Here is a 22,362-nt window from a genome sequence, read left to right on the forward strand (position 1 = left end):
GTCAAGGCTACCATATTGACATTTTTGAGCCTTCCCCCATGGACTCCCCTGCTTAATAAGCTAGCAATGCTCCTTGTTAGTAAAAGTGTAATGCAGCCCTAGTGGATACCCTTGATTTTAAGGCAGGGTGCATTATGATTCTTCCTCCTACGTTTTAAATAGATGGTATGAATATGGCTGTTATGGGGGTGTGGCCTACCTATTAACAAAACAGCTACTAACAGCACATATTGCAAATCACAAAACACCCATTTATTTGAAAGGTAGTGATGTTTTCCACATGAGTAGGGGGTGCTAGTGACAAAATACGAATTGCAAACTCCGCCCCTTTCATGCTTCGATGTGATGCTACAATGCAAATACTAAAGAGTACAGAGCCATTAGGGATGGTCCCTGGTACTTTCATCTTATCACTGGGCTTCAGTCATTCATCAATTATTTTATAAAGGTAAGTGTAGGACCTATGTGGAATGAAGGGGCATTCTCAGGGTTTTCTTTCCTATCAGCTTCCTTCCTTTTTTTTTTTTTTTTTGCTTAAAATATCTAAAAATATATAAAAAATGAGTGAGGCAAGGGGCTTAGGGACATATACTTATCTGCATGTTCGAAATCATTAAAAATGAGAGTTCAGGATTCTCAAAATTTTATATAACCTAATTGCAGTTTCAAGATTCCGCAAAGAATCTCCATACTTGGTTGTTATATTGATAAAGCATCCACTTGAGAACAACTTGTCTGTTTTACGATAAACTAAAATCAATAGTGCTTTTTAAAAAAAATAATAATAAACCCTCTCTAAAAGAATTAAAATCACCTCCCAATATATAACCAACTTTTTATTTTATAGTCTATCTTCCATTATGGCATAAGCCTTTAAAAAACCCAATGAAATATACAAATCACACAAGACAAAAATATGTACATTAAATGTACAGAAAAAGAGGAGGACATAGATTTACATAGTATCTGAAGAACAAAGTGAAATATTTTACATTAAATAGCATTTTTAATAGCTAGGATCATTTGACCTCTCTGCACATAGGCAGAAGTCATGATAAAGGATAAGTGATTCAACATAATTTTAAAACATGGTGGTTTTTGTATAATAAAAACCAAAAGTGACATATTCAAGGAACTAGTGCTTTATTTATTTATGAAAGTTATTGTTGCCATTGGTTTGCAAATACTAGGAACCATGGAAGTAAATATTTCCTTGCACAATAAATTAAGAGCAATCATCACTGTAAAAGCTGATAATCATGATGGCATTAATGAGACAGCTCACAGCCTGTGAAAAATGAAACTTCTAGTATGTTAATGAAAGGTGGAAGTCTGGCATTCATTCCAATCTGCTTATATTTATTGGGCTGGGTGAATTTGGCTGAGGTCTTGGAAGCTATGAAGAATGCACTAAATTTGTGTCAAAGGAAAAAAAGATTCTCTACTTACACAAAAACTGGCATGTTATCCTTGCACAAGGGGCCATGCTAATTTTCTATCGTTCCAATTCTAATAAATGTCTTGCCAAAACATGCTTCAACAGCACATGTACTAAAATTGAAACAATAGAGATTTAACATGGCTTCTGTGCATTTATAATATGCTAATTCATGACAGAATTTATTTATTTTTTTAAAAAGGAAAGGGTATCATTTGTCTAAGAAATGTTTGGGCTTGTTTCCATCACTAGCAACAATGAACGTGCAAGCAATCTCTGTATCAGCTCATCCGAACTAGGTGTTCGCCATAGACATTGAGGGCCAAAACCGTGCTAGAGACTTAGGTGGAGAACCAGGCTGAGCAAGGCTATTCTAAACCACACATTAAACTTTCTGGAATTCTGAGCTCAAGTACACAACCAACAATTCAGAGCATGCCAAATCTTTCACTAAACTGAGTTGAAAAATCCAATACTTTCTGAAAGGAGAAAGAGAAACAGTATTAAATTGTGACTGACTTGCCCTTCAACAATTTTCAAGCCCCAGAAAAAAGGAGGCCAGCATCCAACCCAAATAAAGCCCCTAAAGTGTGTGTGTTTAAAAGTGGGGGAGGATAATAATATGCTTAGTCTAAACAAAGAAACTGTCTGGTAACTTGAACAGATTTTATGTTCTTTTCTTTCTTAAAGAAATCATTGGTTTGTAGTTTGCACTGACAACATATATGTATGAAAAAAAGGTTTGAGATACTAGACACCAACAGACCATAGTTTTCCGATATACAAGTAACTGCTCTAATACAGTCTGAGCAGTTTGTGCATAGCCGCAATATATTTTTAAAGCACTGTGCATTAAAACAAACAAAAAGAAACACAGGATGATAAAGAGGGTATTGCTGCCACACTGCCCATTTTTAAATTATCAAGCTGCTGTACGGGACAGCTGAGAGTTGTCCTAAATTTCACAATGCTATCAGTCAACTTCCATTTCTGAAAAGAAACAAACTACTACCCATAACACTTTAAAAATAATCAGTTTTTTGTAATGCACGATACAGATTCAGTTTCCGGCACAATCTAGCACACACACTTCAGGAAATCCCAAAGTTAACTCATTAATATTATTTTAAACTAAGGCAGCAAGGCTTTCTAAACATGCATGAAATGTGCCTATTTTATTGCAACTTGCAATGTTCCAAATATTGCTTTGATCTACAATATGTAGTTAAAGTCATGTTTTCTTCCTCTTAAAAGTTGCTAGTAATTTTTAAAAAATGTTCACTTATTCAAATACTTTATGGTCTTTCTACCAAGTCTTCTGAGAAATGCATTGTGTGAATGGTGGTGAAAGAACTGCATCTTCCCTTCCTAGCATCCTTTCATGTCCAGTCCTCACTCAGTCCATGTTCACATGTAGGCCAAGAATAAATGGAAAACTTTGGATTAATTTAATGGATTTTTAGAAGATATCTAGCAGCACAGCAGTGGCTTTAGGGACCTTATGCTTTTACCCATCCCATCAGGTTGCCATGCAGCTAAGATTGAAAAAAGTTGTGCTAAATTTTTATAGATAAACTAATCATTACCATTAGAGTGTTTTTATTTATTTATTTTTTGTTTTTGGTCACTAGAGTTACGAACAAAAGTCACATCCAGATTTTTTATATTACCAAGTCCAGCCATGCTCTGATCCAAAGCATGTAAACAGATACTTCATCTACTCCATTTATACCATGTCTCTTGTGACTGTTTTGGGATAGGATGGATTTCCTTTTAAACTATCCTATTATTTCTGTTGCTATTATTAAGTCTTAATCCCAATTATGCAAATAAATATTCTGTCAATTCCCTCTTCCCCCCGACCCATTATTGCAAAAAATATAGAACTATGCACAGTCTGAGCTGGATGCAACAAGGCTTCCCCATCATTTCTCTTTGCAAAAGATTTTTTTTTCTTTTTTAACATATAAACAAGGAAAGCAACCCATTGGGCACTATAAATAAGAACTGAGATCCTTTAGGGCAATTCCCCTGCTGGTGGACTGGAACAGATTCTCCCACCCAATCCCACTTATTTGCAGACAAATTGGTCCACAATCTCTGTGCATTTCTTGCATTTCACATAGCAGCACCAATGGAACTTGCAATGACAGCGTTCTGTCTGCAAGGTTTTGAACTGGTCATAGCCCCGGCCACAACACATGAGTTCACAGCCATCCATGCCTTCTGAAGTCTTATTGCAGAGTCGGCTCTGGGTGCCCAGAGAGCCAGTGCTCTCATTGCGCACGCAGTAATCAGGACTGGGGTCAATGTACACCAGGTCATGAATAGTTGGTGCATTGAAGCGGCTGTTCACTTGAACCAGTTTGCCACGGAGATTGAGTTTCATAGCGGCAGCACTGTCATATTTCTCCTTCAGAGCATCGCCCACCTTGCGAAAGTCAGCCAACTGCAGCCAACAGGTCTTTAAGCTGCATGATCCAGATACACCATGACATTTGCAGGCTACATCTGCCAAGCTATACACGGTCTGTAGGAGTCAAAAGAACAGAAAAGTGAGTGCTGTGGTTGCAAAACATAAACAGGTGTAAAATAAACAAAAAAGCAACTTTTGTATGAACTACCCATTGGGGAAACAACTGCGAATTATGGCATCTCCTCACTTGGCACCATCTGTCCCACCCTCAAGCAGGCCTACCCGCTCTGAAATTTCCTGTTAGCCTACTGCTAAGTTATACTTATTTGGAGAGCTGATTAAAACTTGTTTTACTTTCTTTCATTTTTACAAAAACTCCCCATTCTTAACTGTTAGTTGTCACATCATACCAAATGTAAAAAGAATTTCTGACAGGTTTGTCTGACAATATATTTTATCCGCCTATTTATTGACCCTGATTTATCATTTTCTTATAAATATAATGGAGGGAAAATGTGTATAAAATATAAAAGTAGAAGTTACTATGACCTGCACCTCCATATTCAGTAGGAAACCTTCACAGCAATATCAGTTACAAAATTGTAGTTACAGAAAGATACCTTTACCAGCCATGTTGACAGTAAAATACTAAAAAGCAGGCTAGGAATTGCTGAAATATATAAACAAAACTGTACTGTCTGCACTGAAACAGACATCTGATTATTTTGCTATCCTCCCAATGTTCTACGACATGATACTGCTATCTCACAAGTTTCACTAAAAATGATTACATGAAAAGCCGCTTGTACACAATAGCTCATTGCATTAATTGAATGATTTTCCCCACATCTCTGGAAATTTTTCTTCTTGGCCATTTTGACTAGTATTGAGAACATGACAAATCACTCAATGGCAGACCACAGATTTTGCATGCAAACTGGATCTTCTTTAATGCGTTAATGATCACAGAAAGTAACACACTGAAATAAATAAACATGGTCAGCTGTTTATATCATCTCCAACTTGTTTGCAAACAGTTCATCGTACAGGTAGACCTTGCTTAACAACCACAATAGGGACCGGAAAGTTCACTGCTAGGTAGGGTGGTTGTTAAGAAAGTCACACCCAATGTTACAACCTTTTTTGCAGTGGTTGTTAAGCAAATAACATGGTTCCCCACTGATTTTGCTTGCCAGAAGCCGGCTGGGAAGTTCTCAAATGGTGATCATGTGACTCCAGGACACTGCAACTGTCGTAAGTACAAGCTGGTTGCCATGTGCCCAGATCACGATCATGTGACCATGGGGGTGCTGCAACGGTTGTAAGTGTGAGGACTGGTTGTAAGTCCCTTCGTACAGCACCATTGTAACTTTGAATGGTCACTAAATGAGGTGAGGACTACCTGTATGCTGATGGTCATGATCAAAGGATATTCCATCCTGTGCTACAGAATTATACCAAGCTGGCAGGGCCAATCCAAGATATGAGGAAGTTCTGGCAAAGTTGATGGGCCCCTTTACACCTTGTATATAACAATACCTTGTTGTTATTGGTGAGCTTAAGTCACCATGAGAACGTGTTGTGTTAGTTCAAGGATATTGCATAAGATTAATAGGATTGTTTTATCCTTCCTTGGTATGCTAGATGAGATGGGAAAAAAGGATGCCAGGCATTAATAGAGGCCCTAAAAAAGGAATGGAATGAACTTATGATCAAACTTGAGATCTGTAATCTGGTCACACTTTTCCAGTTGATACATTCTGTGGCTGCTGAAATGCTTCAAATGCTGTAGCAGTAAGAAAATTACTCCAGCCTGAAGTCTATATGCTCATACCTGGTCCAAGCATATACTGACCCCTGACTCCAGTTCAACAAATACATACATTTTATTATTATATAATAATATTATATGTATTATGCTACTGATGGTGAAGAGCCTTCTCCCTCTCTCAGTTCTACTGCATAAGTATATCAAGCAGTTTTCTGGGAAATTCGTATTTTTTTCAGTACATTGGCTAGAAAAAGGCAATGGCAAACTGTTTCCATCCATATAATCAACAGGAGTTGAGCTTTATTTGAGGGAATCTTTGCCTTTATTTTATTATTACTGGACACCATTTCAAGAACTAATACAACAGGCAAAAATGTGAAGAGCAAAAGAATGTGTCTGAGCATGTGGCATTTGCACAAATTCACTCTGCTTCTCTTTTCCGCTTCCTGATTTGCAACAACCAAACAATGCAGCAATAACAGAAAATGAACAGGACCAGAGGCCACTAGCCACGGCTGATAAATGGGTAGTTGTCCTCAAGCAAGCACAAGCTCCTGCTGGGACGAATGCATCCCTACTGGGATGGAGTACTTGTAGGCTGCTAACTGGATGCCCCCATCTATACCACTGCCTCCTGGTTCACCAAAGTAACAAGGCAACAGTCCCACCCTCTTCTCTTCCATGAGATGTTCCTCTGGTGCTGCTCAGCAATCTGAAGTAGAAACCCATTTCAGTATCTTTTCCACCGACTAAAATAGTAAAATTCTGACTAAAATACTCACACAGTATTTTAAAAGAAATAAAAGAAAGGAACCATCTTCTGGGATTAGGCAGAAGACTGGCTTAAAGAGGCATGCAGGAGATTTGGTGAAATCAACTATCTCAATAACAGAAAGGAAGAGTGGTAGCAAAGAGTGATCAACTATGGCAGGTACATTCCAAGAAGGGAAACTGGAAATTATTGAACCGGTGAGAATCCCGATTTCCAGCTAGAATAAAAGCTACAAGTGGTATATAGAAGTTGGTTTTACCTACCACCTCCAGAGTAGATATAAATAATCCAGGATACTTAACCAATCAGTTGACTGGCTTATTGATACTAGAATTGCATCAGCTTTTTTTCTTTTCCACCCCCCCACCCCCACCCCCCAATTTTCATACTGGAAAGATGTGCTGCTCCTACAGCACATTTTCCACTCCAGTTCAGCATCTCCCTCCCACACCAGTCTTCATGCACAGCCAAGTGACTCTATCCAAAAGAGAAAACCCCAGAACACCTCTGGGTGGGGGACAAGCCGACACCGCAATATCCTCTTTGTAAAGTCTTGGCAAGGAGACCTTGATAATTTACCCTGTATAAATAGACATGAGTCAGTGTTGACACAGCCCCAAAAATCCTGGGGTCTGACACATTAGGTAGATGCTGAATGCCATTTCCACCCAGCATTAAAAAAGGGGGAGTTCAAACTCTGCCAAATGGCAAGGCAGGAAGGCAACTCAAAAGGGGTGGTAGCAGGGAACCACTCAAAGCCGACATAGGCAACTGTGAAAAGTCATTTTTCTTCTTCCTAGCAGCAAGTTGGCCTTTCCAAGGTTTTCAGATGCCTTCTTGTCACATTTAAATGTTATTAATTTTCAATTATCCTTCATCTTAATTTACCTTGAAACACAAGTGTAAAGTCTCTAGCCGACTTCTCCTGGCACCGTCAGTTCTAGGAAAATAATGATTTTGGCTCCTTCCACTTCAGGGCAATAAAATGAAGTTTACACTCATTCATTTAAAAGATTTCGAAGATTAAAAAAGCCATAAAAACCAACTTCCACCACAGAAAAGCCTGTTCTCTAATAATACAGAGAGGGTGGCACTTTTTTTTCACAACCTTATAAGGAAGACTGAAAATAGCCCCACACAAGAACATTTCACTCCGGTAAATATGCTTCTTCTTTCATCCCTTCCAAAGAAAACTGGATGGGTAGGAAATATAAGCTAATAAAACTCTATTCTGCAGAAAATTTACTGTGACTTGCACAATTTTACTAGAAGAATCTGGGAGGGAGAAAAGTATACCTTCAGCCCCATGTACAGGAAGGAAATCAAGACCTAGTTGTTGCATTGCCACTCAGATTATAAGCGCCTGCTCCTTTTGACTTAAAATGGGACATTTGTCTTCTTTATTTAAGTTTAATTATTGTATCCTGTCTAGTCTACCACTGGTAGTAGTGATATTAATAGAGATTATAATAATAATTTCTGCACTTATTCACCAGGTCTGTTTAAGAAAACTAATTCAAAAAAGAACGCAATTTATGGAAAACAAATGAACAAAAATGTGAGAATATACAGATTAATGTATATTTCCCTGTAAATTATGCAGCAACAAAAAACGTTTATAATCTCAGTAAGAGCAAATAGATGAAAAAGCACTTTTGAACTACTTACTCTCCTCCCTGCCTCATTGTTATGTAGGTTCATCAAAATTCTAGCGCTCTCATAAGATCCTTTCTGATAGATCCGCTCTCGCTCACGGGCATCCACAAACTCCTTGGCAAAACGATAGCCATAATCAATGTTATCTCCACAGCCCCCCCATAGCCAGTCCCGAGGTAGATCTTTTGGCCGGGCAGCCCTGCTGCAGCCACAGGAAGAGAGCTCTCCCTCTCGACAGGCACGGCTCATGGCATTCACCACACCAGCAGCACTGACGGCGTATGTAAAAGCCGTCTCCCGGCTGCCTGCAAGAGAAAAAGAGAGAGAAAGAGAAGCCGTTCAGCACTAGAGGCCAGGGTACATATATTTATTTGTCAGAGAAGAAGATATATTATCCTTACAATAGAAAAATTTTCCTCACGGATTAATGTACTTTTGAAAAAGTAGGGTATATCATGTGAATGTAAGTATAATATTTTACCAAATTTGTTGGCATTGGATGAAGTTCCTATTGAAAAAGCTACATGAAAATCCTCGTCTGGTTTCGAAAAAGATCCAACCAAATTCACCCTTTTGGGATATCTGATAAATTAAGCAATCTAACAACAAATGATACTGGAAAAGAAGGTTCTGATCTGACCGTCAGGTTCATAAGCTGACGAAGAAGAATGGTTGAGGTATTTTCTAGAAATGTATTCTATACGAATTGCCATGCATGAAAGGCATAAAAGAGCTTAAGAGATGCGTTCAAGATAAGTAAAAGATGCAGGCTGCCCAAATGGGCTAGTTCCTGAATAGCCTGAAAGGAAATTCATTAGTTAATGGGTTATCTCAATTCCATAGGAGTTTAATAAAACCAGCAAATTCCATCCTGATTTCTTCCAATTTTAGCTATATCATACAACCTTTTTAAAATTGTATCTAAGAGGACCATCACAAAAGATAAAGTGTTGCCTTACCCAATGATTTGAATGTCAATCTTTACAATGCTTTGCCCTAAGTCCTCATGCCCTCTCACCCCAGGGTTTTCCAAATAAAAGACAGAATCAAATTAATTACTTTAAAAGTATATAGCTACAGTTTTTAAAAGCCAAAGGATTGGATTTAAAACAAAGGTTTAAAAATGATATTATCCCAAAAAGGTTTGCTGCCGGCTTTGTGCTAGTCAGGAACTTATCTCAAATTAATTTTTGATAATATGTTAAAATCTGATTTATTTCAATACACCTAGAAGAAGAATGGAGAAGCCCTATAATTCTTACACTAGTATGGTTCACATTAAGTTCATAAACACTACTTCTCCAATTAACTTTTGCATACATGTGGCTATTATATATATTTTACTAGCATTTAGGTTTTATGTTTTCCCCAAAAGCATATTTTAAGAGAAAATTTTTGAATGTGGCATGGAGAAAAATGCAGAGATGGTATACTTCAAGAAAAACAACAGATGGAATAAATTTATTTGTGGCATGTTTAAGACAAATATCATTAACCTTGACAATATTAGAAGTCTCTCTGCCAGCAGCAGAGTGTTGGTTTCTTTAAAAGTTCTATACCCTGTGCTAGGCATAAACATGATACCTTTACATCATAAAAAGATGACATGTTAATCTTTGTCCATTTCAAACAGGAAAAAATCCCTTCCATATATGTAATTTTGAAAGAAAGTCTTCAAAATAAGTAAGAGCATTTGCTTATATGGTTCAAAAGTTAGTTTAAACTGCAATCTTATTCAGAGTTGAGCTTTTTAAATACTACTGACATGGTAGTTTCCATGGTTCAAGTGGTTTTTTTCAATCATATACTTTTATTCAAGTATATGATAAGATACAAAGATGTATTAATTTTGAAGAGCATTCCCAGCTTCCAACCCAAAGTCCACTATTTCTTCAACCATTGGAGATCAAGTCATAGGCAAAATTTTAAAAAAATTATGTTTGGTTTGTTATATTTACTGTTTCATCCAGCCAGGGCAAAAATACCCAAATACCTCCCAAATACTATGCAGCCAACTTTCCAGGATTATTTAGAAAACAAAACAAAGAAATACTTGTGCCAGCAGTAATGTATGCTCTGATTCATATCTCACTGCATTTAATGCCAAAGCTTGTGCTATTTCACAAATTATAATCATAACTGTAAGAGATACTCTACCATAAGAGATTCAGCTCTTAAAACGACAACACCAATATACTTCATCAATGGCTTATTTGGAATTTCATCAATGAAAATATCAATCAAACCATTGGACTTTTACTCTTGACTTAAATTTAGACTACCACTAGCTTAAGAAATTGTACAACCTTGCAAGTTTTTAATATACTACACAAAATCTGTATCATTTTGGAATTCTTTCAAGTCAAATCAGCTGAGAAGTTCTCACAAAATTTGTGAGAAACACAAAAAAAAAAGAGCCAACAGGGTCTATCTTTTATAACAAGTGCACTCATTGTCACTGGATTTACAGCAAAGCACAGCAGTGTCTAAAAAAGAAACAGGCATCTGGAGAAAAGAGAAACAACAACCAATCATATAGTTCACTTAAAGTAGGCCGAATTATGAAATGACAATATATCTTGTTCTCAGTGAATAACACTTTCAGGATCTAAAAAGTTGGATGCACACAATGCACTCATTTGTAGTTAACTTAAGCGCTCTGTTACCTTTTTAAATTAAATGAAATAAATGCAGATATATTATGAGAAGGTATTTGAGGCTAATAGGAACTAGTTCCAACACTGATGGTTGCAAACTTTGTATAGAGAGATGTGTCAACTTAGGCATTATAAAACCAACCTTCAAATCACGGACACATCTACTCTAACATCACCTGAAATAATTTCAGGCCTTTTACATTCCCCGTCTATGGAATACATCCCATAATATTCAAGTCAGAATACCGACAATCTAACAAGTTATTCTAAGCCTCCCAGTTCTACAGCATTTATAACACAAGGCTGCAGGAGAATACTTAAGTCTTCAAACGGCAAGTGTTTCCACTTACTGCATTAAATAGAGGCATGGAAAAGGTTTAATTTGAGATTTTGTAAAGGTTATTTTTACATAAAATTAACTTTTAGAGTAAATGTGACTTAACAGCATCCCTTCAAGCAATGCAGAAGCCTACTCAATTCTTAAATGAAGTTACTTTTAATCTAATTTTAAAGTCATTCCAATCCTTTCCTATCCTGTTTCAAAAAGAGGAACATAAAATTAGATTTAGATCTCAGTATTCTGAAATGTTACTATATACAAGATATGAGTTAGATTGGGGAAATGGTTGGACCGGAGGTACAGGCTTAGATATTCAGATGTCGTTATTGCAAGGGGGTGAGGGGAGAGAACAGTAAGCCATCAATCAATAGCAACCTACAGTGATGTTGCCTTGGGCCCAGTCAAATGCAATGGGGTATCAGCAATAAAACGTTTTAACAGTATAAAATGGAGCTAGCAGTTGTGCTGGTGTAAGCTCTTCAGCAAAAAGAAATTGACAAAAGATATACTATCAGAAAATAGATCTTTTAATTAACAATAGCAGTTACTTAAGTATATGCATCATCTCTGTATCTGTGTGTGTATACACACAGACACACACTTGGCCTCATTCAAAGTATTCTGTCTGCAAACACTAGCATAATTCACATCTTATCTTAAATTTCTTTAATGCGAATTAGCTTGTTTTCAGAAAGTCAGGCTGCAATCTTGAACTTGCTTTTCTTGAGCTCCTTTAAACACAATGGGATTTCTGCATTGGTATATGCAAATTTGGGTGGGAGATTATGTATTAAAATAATGGTACAGAATGAACTGAATATGATGGTATGGAAAATTAATGTGATTAATCTAAAGAAAAAACTCAATTGCTACATGATTTTGATATGGAAATGATCCCAGGCCAGCCAAATGCCACTACCTACTTCCGATCTTCTACCTAAAAATAGGTTTATTTTAACCAATTTTGGGATGAGATGAGAACTACATTCTTCTTCTTCTCTTTTGTACCTAACCGGCAATCTCACAATGGCTGCTTGCTTCATAGAAAGGATGATTTCTGGCTAAAGACACTTTAACTTTTCCATTCTTGACGGTCTTTAGTGGTGCATAAAGAACCTGGCAACACACAGCATACAGAAATACTTCACACAGATGCTAAAGCACTTCCTACCTATCTGCATGACTCTGCCAAAAACAGAGTTATTATCCACAGTACTACAATTCCATCTTCTATGGCGGAACTGATACTGGCATTCTTTGATCCCTGTCTTTGCTCCCTCTCCAATGTATTGCATGTGATCCTGGTACAAGTGGCAGAGTTTCTTTTGTCCTTGAGAGAGCCCTGCCAACTGGCTGCATAGAGGTTGGGCTCCAATTATGTACACCTCTGGCATCTGAACAGGGTTCATAGGATTCATGTGGTTCATACCTAGAGACCTGTAAAAAGAGAAGAGTTGTATTAACAAGGGACGGTTCAAATACAAAAACTCAATGGGCATGCAGACATGGACCTCAGTCCTACAGCAGATTTACTTGGAAGTAAGGCTCAGTGATGTTCTAGGCATAGTGGCCAATGTGGAAAGAAAGAAGTCTTATTGCTTAATAGTTGAAAAGCTATAATAAACCACATGTATGAAGTTATGAAGACAGGAATCAAATGCACCTATCTAAATATGTTTGCCCCCTTAGCTTCAAATATCACATTCTCCCTACATTTTTGAGAACCTATTAAAAGAACAACAGACTGAAGGTACTATACGTACCTTCTACCATATAATCTACCATATACTTTTTAAAAAGACTGTAATATCAGCTGTTAGAGAATTACTACCTAATACATTCTGAACATCAATAAAATTAACAAGATAAATGACACAAAATATATACAGTTCATGTGTGTCCAAAGACAATTTCTAAAGACATCATGAAATAAATGCTTTAACATTCACAACTAACAACTTTAGTCACAAAGAATAAATATTCTTCACCAAATGTTTTTGAAACTCGAGTATGTGTGTGTTTTTAATGATAAATGTCTGTCAATCAGACAGCAGAACTGTCTACATGTTTCCTGAAATTAAATTCCATTAAGATCAATAGGGCTTACTCCTGCATGTGTATATAGAACCTCATAGCCTCACCTATTAGATTCTTTCAAAACAAAACTAACAGAAAGTTCCTAAGCCCATTATTTTGAGATATCTCCCATGATTCACTTTTGTGTACATGTGCTTATGTTGCAAGCTGAATACTCTCATTTCAACTTCACATTTTATTCAGTTTCTACTACACAGTGGCTTCCATAGAGAATTCAAATTATTACATAAATGTAGCAGAGAGTTGTGTGTCTCTCCCCAATTCACTACAGTACAGGAACAGAGGGAAAAAAGTCTGTTAGGGATTCACAAATCAAGAATTTACATTTTCCAGGAACAATTTGGGCCTTCCTTCTTCATATTATCTGGAAACTGAATACACACACATATATTGTGTGTGTGCAGGGGGGTGGGGGGATTAGAAAGTGATGAAAATAGAATTAAAAAGCTTACCACCAAGAGCTGGCTTCTATCATAATTTGGAGAAGCGAAGAGAAGATGGCCAGACCCAACAAGAGGTACTTGGAAGTCATTGCCCTTGTCCACAAAGCTCCACTTTGCATTATTGCTCCCATGGACTTCTGTAGGGGAGGGAAGAGGAAAAAGACTGACTTGACTTTTATTGCCTGCCTCGGACCATTTCAGAAGTGAACAAAGCCCAGCAAGGGGGAGGATGTCCTCTGGGAGGTGGTGGCGGCCCTTCTCCCCAGTGAGTCCCTACAGTGCAATGGCCAAGCCAGTGCCTGCTGCTCCAAGTCTATTCACCCACCCAGCTACCCCTACCGCTGGATCTCACTTTTTGACTAACTCCCGAAGCAGCCCAGATACTGAAGGAAAGCTGAGCGGTACCCAGCCCACGGTCCTCCCTCTCCTCCTCCTTCTCCTCCTTCTCCTCCTCCCAGACTCCAGCAGACAAGACCTTGGCTTTGGGGCACAACCAAGCCTTGTCACAGCAGGCTGGGTTCCACGGCTGGCCACCCTGTCAGGAGAAGCGGGCCAGGCTGAGACAGGGCTGAGATAAACAGGCATCAGCGTGCCCACACACACACACACACACCACACCAACACCAGGCAATATGCAGGAGCATCAGTCCTTCAGAGAACACCAAAGGGGAAATGCGGGGGGGGGGGGGGGGTAAAGCAAAGGCTACCGCAGGGCAGGCAAAGGTAAGCACCTAGCATTCTGGAGAAGAATCGTGATTTCTCCTCCTTTTCCCCCAGTGACTTTTGTAGATAGGGCAGAGGGAGCTGGGCACAAGGGGTGAGACAAGCCTTCCTTATGGAAAGAGAGGGTGCCCCCCCCCCCGTTCTGCATTATTGGCGGAAACGGGAGGCAATTAAACATCAGACAGCGGAACTCAAAGCAATGATCGTCCCTTCCCCCCCCTTCAAGAAATGAGTGCAACAAATGCTTCCTCACCCCACCCGGCTTTTCGTTATACATTCACGGTCACAAGTGACCCTCTTTCGTTTCAAGGAGTAGCCCTGCGCACCTTGAATCATTTACTCCGGAGCAATTAGAGGCGATGACAGCGCGCCCGGGTTTGGGAACCGGGCAGCTTCAGAGCCGCTCCCCCGATGAAGCAGAAGGCTCCCGGGAACCACCGCAGACCGCCACGGCCTGATTCGCCCGCGAGGAGGGTTTGTGCCCTTCACGCGCAACCCCGGGCCTCCTCGCGCGCAACGCCTAGAAGTCGGAGGGCGCCGAGCAAGCAGCCTTCGCGCGGCACTGTCACCCGTCGCCCAGGGGTGACTGCGCTGGGAAGCTCCTTCCGTGGCGTGGAGCCTAGGAGGAGCTCCAAAGGATTTCAGCCATGCCAGGCGGAATGAAAACGGAAAAGGAGAGCCCAACTCTAAAACCCTTCAAGGGGCAATTCCATCTGCAAGCCAGAAAAGAAGAGAGCAGCACCAATCCGGCGTGCTTTCTCCGCCCTCCCGTGCAAACGGTCATGGACGCCTCAACCTGGTTGGTATGTTTGCAATGTTATTGTCCTGGCCCGAAGAACGTTGGCATAAAGACCCGAGGCAGTTCCACTCACCACCCCATCTTAGCCGCGTCTACTCAAAAGCCCATGCTGCGGATTTCCACCAGGATTACTTCCCTCCCTCCCAAAAAATTACGGTCTGCCTTGAACTACCAGCCATTGGCGTTTAATACTGCTGACGGTGGCGAGTGCTCCGGCTCGAAAGTGGGCGGAATCGCGCTTCGCGCGTCTCCGACTACATCGCCGTCCAAGGTTTGACTTGCAAAACTCCTGAGAAAGTTTGGTTTATTCCTCTGGGAATCCGCCCGCTCGTATTTCCCGGCGGGCTCTTCCACGCAAGGGTTCTCCTCGGCCTCGTGCTGGGTAAAAAGGAAAATGGCTTTCCAGACGAGTGGGCCAGAGCGGCTTCTTCAAGCTTCAAGAAGCGGGGAAATGGAGCTGGCCCGCGAGTCACACTTTTGACATGCCTGACCTCTCGCCGACGGGAGAAGACCTGGCACCGGGGATGCTCCCGAAGGGGCTCAGTGTAGCCTCTTCCAGGCCCCCTCGAGCTTGCCCTCGCGCCGCTTTGTTTTGGTTCAACCCCACGGAAAACAAGGTGCGGTCGCGCCCCGCTGAGCGGCCTCCCCAAATGCAGCGTGACACAAGGCTGGAGGAATTTGGGGGAACCGGCCGGAGAGGCTGCGCGTCTAGTGACGGGCCGCTGACGGCGCCCGATTTATTTCTCCAGCAGTCTGAAGCGCCTCAGAGGAATGTGAAGAGTTCATGCCCCATAAAACCGTCCACGCTCCAGCAAACGAGGGGAGGGGAAAGGGGGCGAGAAGACGGCGAACAGAAAGCCCCTGCAGCCGCCGCCCCCCTCGTCGAAGGCGAGCAGCGAGCGATACGTGCAGACAAATTGGAAGATGGAAAGAGGGCTCCGTTAGCCATTGCTCGTGGCCCCATCGGGGCGTTTCAGTCGCTTCCCCTACCTCCGGGCGAAGCTTCCCGTGTGGCCTTGGGCCCCTTCCCTCCGTTTCGAGAGATCTTCCGCTGTGTTGCCTCCATGCAGGAACTCGCAGCCCAAGATTTCAGGCCGCAGTTCCGGCTCGCTGCTCGAGGGCAGTGGGCTTGCAAGGTGCAATTTGATGATGCTAATCCAAGAAGAAACCACTGGCGAGGAAGCTAAATCTAAGGGTCACAGCGGTCTGGGTCTAGGGCGGGACATTTGCCGAAGCTTACTATTAAAAAAAAGGGGGGGGCTTCAAACAAGGCCCTTTTGGGGAAAGGGGTAAGATTCCAATGGATAGAATGCCAGAGCACGGCTGGTCCGGTGGAGTTGCCGTTTCTGATGCAAACTCTCTTGCGCTATTTTGCTGACCCCGGAGAACTTTATTTCGACATCCCGCGCCTTCAGTGACGCGCCCGGGAGACGTTTAATGCAAACTCTGCTAGCAGAATCCAAAGCTCTACCACATTTTATATACAAAACCCTTTTTCTGCTCAAAAAATGAGCAGAAGGGACGAAGCGCCTCCCTAAGTGGAAGAGACAGGAGAAGAGCTTTAAATACATGCACAGAAGTCAGTTCCCGGGTTAAGCTCCGTCTGGTTGCTCTACGCAGACATTCTCCTCCTTCCCCGATAGAGGGCAGCCACAACCGCGAAACGCAGCTCCAGACGAAAGCCGGCGGAGCTCGAGCTGTCGCCTTCCTCTCTCGGTTTTTTGTGACATTCGTTACTTTCTGAGTTTATTCAATGCAACCGAATGTAGAGCAGAAAGGACCTCAGAGGCAGACCCCACCCCCATCCCATTCTGAACGGGGCGCCCAAAGAAAACGCACCGCGCTCAGCTCCAACCAGCCTCTCGAGACGCCTCCACTCCATCGGGACGGAACCATTTTCTGTATCTGCAGAGGGTCCGTATCAAAGACGGCCTCTTGCAGTCGGTCGTCTTTGGGGCACTGACGAAAATGAACTCTTATAGATTCCCCCTCCGCAACGGAGCGCGCCAGCCTCCGGGCTTCCCCGCCTGCGACCTTGTCTTGCATTAAAAAAAATATGCCAGGGGTCTGGAAAGTCTGTTAGCGCATCTGGTTTTGTGGCCGCTCAGTCCTACTGGGGTTGAGTAGGCATGCCGACTGGAAGCCCCTTCGTCTCTGGCGGGTTGCAAAACGCCGCAGAGTTGCTGCGAGAAGCTGGCTCGGACTTTGGGAGCCGGTGCCCGCCAGCCACCCCTTGACCCGCAGGTTCGGTGTGGATATCATGCCAACGTTTGATTAGTTTCAGTTTTCCACAAAGGGAGCAACTCAGGCGCTATGTACCAGGCGGTGGGAGAAAGCGGCTCTTTCGGCTCACCCCACGATTAACCCGAATGTAAGAAAATCGCCAGACTTTCTTTCGGTTTACGCCAACTTGCCTACCCCACCCGCCGAGAGAGAAGCTGAACTTTCCTGGCTGAAGCTGAACTTTCGCTGACCCCACGACTGTAACTAATTTAGCATACAATTGACAATTAAAAACAAACACACACTACTTTTTGAATACGGAGCATTTGGAGCATCAAAGGGCCTGGGGGGCGCGGGTGGAGACAAAATCCCTTCCATTCTCCCGTGCAAGCAAAAGCGGGACCCTTTACAGATGCAAAGTGACAACCTACAGAACAGAACAAAAACGGAGGGATCGAGGTGGAGGAGAAGGAGAAAGTCGTCTAGTTTTTTTTTCACTGGCCACCAGCCAAAACTCCTTAAAGGTACAGGCCTTTCCAAGGCTGCCATACTCCGTTTCTTCAGTCCCCACAAGTGAAAGCGGCAGAAGTTGTCCTTTTAAAATCCACAGGATGGGCGAGAGAAGGCATAAGGAGCTGGGGATGGGAATTAAAACAGCTTTCCGAGGAAATCGATCACTCACTCCGAGGCAAATTAGAGGGACGAATAAATCGAAACCTTCTGGAACAACAGGTTTCTGAGAAAACCAAACGTTTCGATTGGGGCGCGTGCGCGCGCAAATGGATAACTGGAGTTTAAAATTATAAGAGCAACAGAGGGAAACATGTTTATCTTTTCCCATCAGTTTCACCATAAACCTAATATTTTGAAAAAGGTCAAACTATCCCTCGCTAAGGTCTCCTTTTCCAAGGAGGAAAATGTTTTCGTCTCATTTTCCTGACCCAAAGCTGGGAGGAAACCCAACCATCGCCCCCCTCCTCCTCCCCGTCTCGAGCAAGCGGATTTCAAGCAGGCGCGCGCGCGCACACAGACACACACACAATTCCCAAGTGCTACTCACCTCCATTGTGAGGGGGGGGGAAGGAAGAGACGACGACCGAGGGGACCAGAAGCGAATCAGGAAACCGTCTAGCTTAGCAGCCAAGTAATCCAAACGAGGAAACCCAAAGCCCAACTCCTCGTAGTCTCCTCCGCAGCAAAGACCGGCGACAAATGTCAGGGTTGCTCTGGCCGGGCCGGCCGCTCCAGCGCTGGAGCGAAGAAGCCTCCTTCGCAAGGTCCATCCGCGATCGAGGCGAGGGAACCGGGACAATCTCGGCGTCTTAGACTCAGGTCAGCCCAGCCAGGTAGCGCTGCCACCGCGCCGCCGCCGCCCGCGCGAGGCTCGACGCCTCCCGAGCACGCCTGCAGACTTCCTTCCCCCCCGCCGGCGGCGTTCGCCGTCTACCTACCCGCTGCCGCGGGCGCCCTGCACCGGCAAGCTTTGCCCCAGCGGAGTCCCTCCATTGCGAGAGCGAGAGCGAGAGACGGGCAAGGGGAAGGCGAGCTCCTCCGGCATCAAAGAGTAGAACAGCGGCGGCAGCGGCTCCAATCCATGTCCTGCAAAGGTGCCGCTCTCCCTCGCCCTCCCCTCCGCCTCGACTACATTCTTTGCCGCGCGGCGCAAGGTAGCTCCCTCTCTTCCTCCGCACGGGCTGTCGCGGTGCGGCCGGCGCGGGCGCGCTTCTGCTCCCTCGGCTGCTGCGAAGTACAAGAAAAGTTGCGAAGGCGACGGTGTCTGCGGGGAAAGAACCGGGAGGGGAGGGGGAGGGGGCGAGGGAAAGCTCGCGGAGACGCGCGTGCGCCGTGCGTCAACCTATTGCAACCCAGAGCGAGCTTTTAAGCAGCACCTCAGGCGGCAGCCTCTGGACTCAGCGCTGAGCTGCTGGCTGGGTGGGATTGTGCTGCAGCGCCAATGCCAGCCAGCCAGCGGAGAGGGCGGCATTCTTGGAATTCACACCCGCGTGAAAGGACGACGTTAATCTGGAATTGCTCCTCGCCCCGACATCTGTTCATTGTTTTCCACGCCGGAGAGTCGGGGTGGAGTCGCGTTTGTACTTAGACTAAGCCTGGGAAGACTCGAGTTCGAATCTTTCGCTCGGCCTTGATGTTCGCTAAGTGCTCTCGGCCAAGTCTGTCCTACCCAGACGATCGTTGGGAGAGGAAGTTGTCTTGACCTTCTTGAAAACAATACCAATTAAACTCTTTCCTCCCCCCCCCCCAATCTTTAAGTGCCGCACTTTTACTCTCTGTTGTCTCGTCTTGAACAGAGATTACCACGGTCCGGTTACTTTCAGCATAAACTCAGTTTAGAGCCGGAAATCACTGTATTCAATTTTAATTCCTTCCACTTTTTAAAAACAGATATGTTATGATTTTAGGACAACATAGTTTGTTTTTAGAACCGTCTTACCACGTAAATAAGCAGTAGCAGTAACCTCTGTCATCTGCAACTTTTTCAGAGGGAGGGTTCGTTTTTAAATTCCAGCTTGCAACGTGGCTATCAGTTTTTGATTTTGGTGAAAGGCAGAAAGGTGGCTTTCGCTAAAACGGAGGTTTGCACGAGATACTAATCTTAGGTCAGGGTAGACCAGCTGTGCAGACTAGTCTATTCCTGTGCATGTTTACTCAGGCTGGCAATGGCTCAATGGGCTTTATTCCCAAATAAAGGAGTGTGCATATGATTTCAACCCTACAGGCAAAATTTGTGTATGAGCTCAGCTCCATAGTTTCATTAATGCCAAAACAGAACGCTGCAGCGCACGGAATTAATAAAACCACCCTCTGCGCATGACCAGAGTGGCTTTATCTCAATATATACTGTGGCTGTGACCAACACAGAGGCATGACGTTTGCAGTTTAAGTTTAGAGCTTAATCCTGTTGTGCGCACAATCAAATGGACAGGGCTGGCCGGAGCTTCACGTAGCTATCTCCGATTTAATACTGTAGCTGGGAAACTGAACTGGTGAACGGCTCCAAAGAAGCCCCCCTGCAAGCATTTGAACGTGTGCAAATGAATACCCGTCCCTCGCATGAGCGGGCAGAAGAAGAGACAAGCTGCATCTGATCAAAGACTCTCTAGCCTACATCCTATTCCTACAAGGGGCAATATCTCTGGACAGCTCGCAAAGAAGACGCAAACCAAGAATGCAAACTTTTCAATAACTTATACTCCTTATTTAGTCCTCTTACAGTTGATAGACTCTGGGATCAGTCAGTGAGGTTCCATTAGGTAGTCCTCCCCATTAATAGCCCCATCGATGTATCCAAGTTTAAAGAGAACAACGTGATTGTTTTATAAGGACCGTCAGACCTAAAAGGTTATCCGAGGCACATACTCAGATGACGCCTGTCCCATTCTGCCAGAAATGATACCATTCTATTGAATAGAGAGAAGAGAAACTGTATGGATGGTTTATGAAGTCTCCCAGGAAACCAGTCAATTTCTCCCCGATTTTAGGACCGTGGTAAAATCTATACATCTAACCCCCTAATTGCTCTTTAACTCCATGCAGAGCGCTCGGTCCTAAACATATATATGCAGAAGTCCGAGCCTCAGACAGCAGATATGCAAAAAAGTCCAAAAGTTCCGTAATTCATTTTGTTCATGAGTTCCTAACTTGATGTCTTTTCAGTGTATTCGGACCCCCGGAATCGGCTGAAAAAAAAAGGGGGGATGATACGGTAGTCTCAAGACATCTGGAAAAATATCGGATTGGGAAATGCCGCATCACAGTCCCTCGCGGCATACACGAGCTTCCTCCGGAGAATGGCCCAGTGGCAAGGACGGAAGCCTGCGGTCTTCCAGACCTTGCTGGCCAACAGCGAGAAACGTTGAGAAGGATGGTTTAGCAACATCGGACGGTCATGACTTGTTACCCCCACCCATCCTACAGGCTCATATCGACAGAAATGGCGCTTTCTCATTGACGGGGGGGGGGGGTATTGCAAGCTTTGGGGAGTGGCTGGGGTTATTATAATAATTATATTAAATAATCAAAATAACGTATTTTAGCCTCTCACTCCAAAAGCCCCTCGAAGGAGGGAGAGAAAGGAAGAAGGAAGGAAATGTTAGAATTGAAATAATGAAGCAGATAAGGATATGGGGAAAATCGCTCATTCAAAGTACTTAGATACCTATTCATATCTCTTCCGTAGAAAAATCTCTGAGATGTTGTATAACGCATAGCGCGAATCCATCAAGGTCAGAGCTTAGAGGGCTGCGCTCCTAAACACACTCGCGAAGAAGTCAAGTTACAAGTCCCAGCCTTGAACTCCCTGGGCCTGCGGGGCCAAAGCGCTGGAGAGCTATTCCCCACCACCACCCCCTCGCTCTCCCTGCCTGAGCCGGAGATCCCTTTTCCGGCTTGCAGCATTATTTCAACTCAACTTACTTCAACTTCAACGTGCAGTCCCCTCCCCCATCTCTTACTCGATCTTCCTTCTCCTTCGAGTCCAGCGGAAAGGAGTGAGCCTGCGGGGACCGTGCTTGGCAGAGGAAGCAGATGCAGGACCCCGGCAGTTGTGCGGGGGGGGGGGGCGAGGAGGAGGCTTTCCTCCCTTCGGACAGGGACGCCTGCCCGCTGACAGGGGCTGCTCGCCTGCTCCGACTACGCGTGCTTCCGCTGTCAGTTAGGCAGACTGTTGGCGGAGCGTCTGGGCGCAAGATCCTTTTGTCCTCCTCGACCTTCGTAGGGCTCTTCCAAAGTCCTTGCCCGCTCTTTCTTCCTCACGGTGCCAGCAGCTCGGGGGAGAAGGAGCCATAGGTCTTGAGCAGAGCCCGCCTTCGGACTCCGGGAATCCAGTCCATCCACTGGGCGGATGGATCCGCCCTTCATCCCAGCCAAAACGGGAATTAAGAACTGTCGCCTTCCCCAGCCTGATGCCCTTCAAATGGTTGGATCCCACTCCCATCCTCCCCAGACAATGGCCATGTTGCTCAGGAATGGGGAGTATTGTCACCCAATATTGGAGCACAGCAGGTGGG

The 22,362-nt window shown here is 43.6% G+C and overlaps 1 protein-coding gene and 1 pseudogene across 2 annotated transcripts; both read right to left on the bottom strand.

Moving 5' to 3' along the window:
* Positions 1-807: 807 nt before the first annotated feature.
* On the bottom strand, positions 808-22,128 carry WNT5A (Wnt family member 5A). 2 transcript variants are annotated; one of them, XM_007423314.3, is made up of 5 exons: positions 21,770-22,128; positions 13,600-13,727; positions 12,222-12,487; positions 8,066-8,358; positions 808-3,968 (listed from the first exon to the last, which is right to left on the bottom strand). In XM_007423314.3, exons 2-5 carry the CDS (start codon positions 13,719-13,721, stop codon positions 3,510-3,512), a joined length of 1,140 nt encoding a protein of 379 aa, XP_007423376.1. In that variant the 5' UTR covers positions 13,722-13,727; positions 21,770-22,128; the 3' UTR covers positions 808-3,509. The 2 variants fall into 2 exon arrangements, with proteins under 2 accessions (XP_007423376.1, XP_007423375.1); XM_007423313.3 differs by lacking the exon at positions 21,770-22,128 and adding an exon at positions 18,396-19,167 and having other exon boundaries at positions 809-3,968.
* Positions 1,434-1,531, bottom strand: LOC112540091 (U6 spliceosomal RNA; annotated as a pseudogene).
* Positions 22,129-22,362: the final 234 nt, after the last annotated feature.

Source organism: Python bivittatus, unplaced genomic scaffold (genome assembly GCF_059951505.1).
Source record: "Python bivittatus isolate LINGU-HERP-01145 unplaced genomic scaffold, Pbiv_v1 ctg000080_np1212, whole genome shotgun sequence".
Taxonomy (NCBI): domain Eukaryota; kingdom Metazoa; phylum Chordata; class Lepidosauria; order Squamata; family Pythonidae; genus Python; species Python bivittatus.

Bases quoted from the DNA above. Each gene is read 5' to 3' on its own strand.
- WNT5A (XM_007423313.3), bottom strand. The intron at 12,488-13,599 runs GTAAGCTTTTTA...CTCTTTTTACAG, and splicing joins ATAGAAGCCAGCTCTTGGTG to GTCTCTAGGTATGAACCACA. The intron at 3,969-8,065 runs GTAAGTAGTTCA...TGACTCCTACAG, and splicing joins ACAATGAGGCAGGGAGGAGA to ACCGTGTATAGCTTGGCAGA.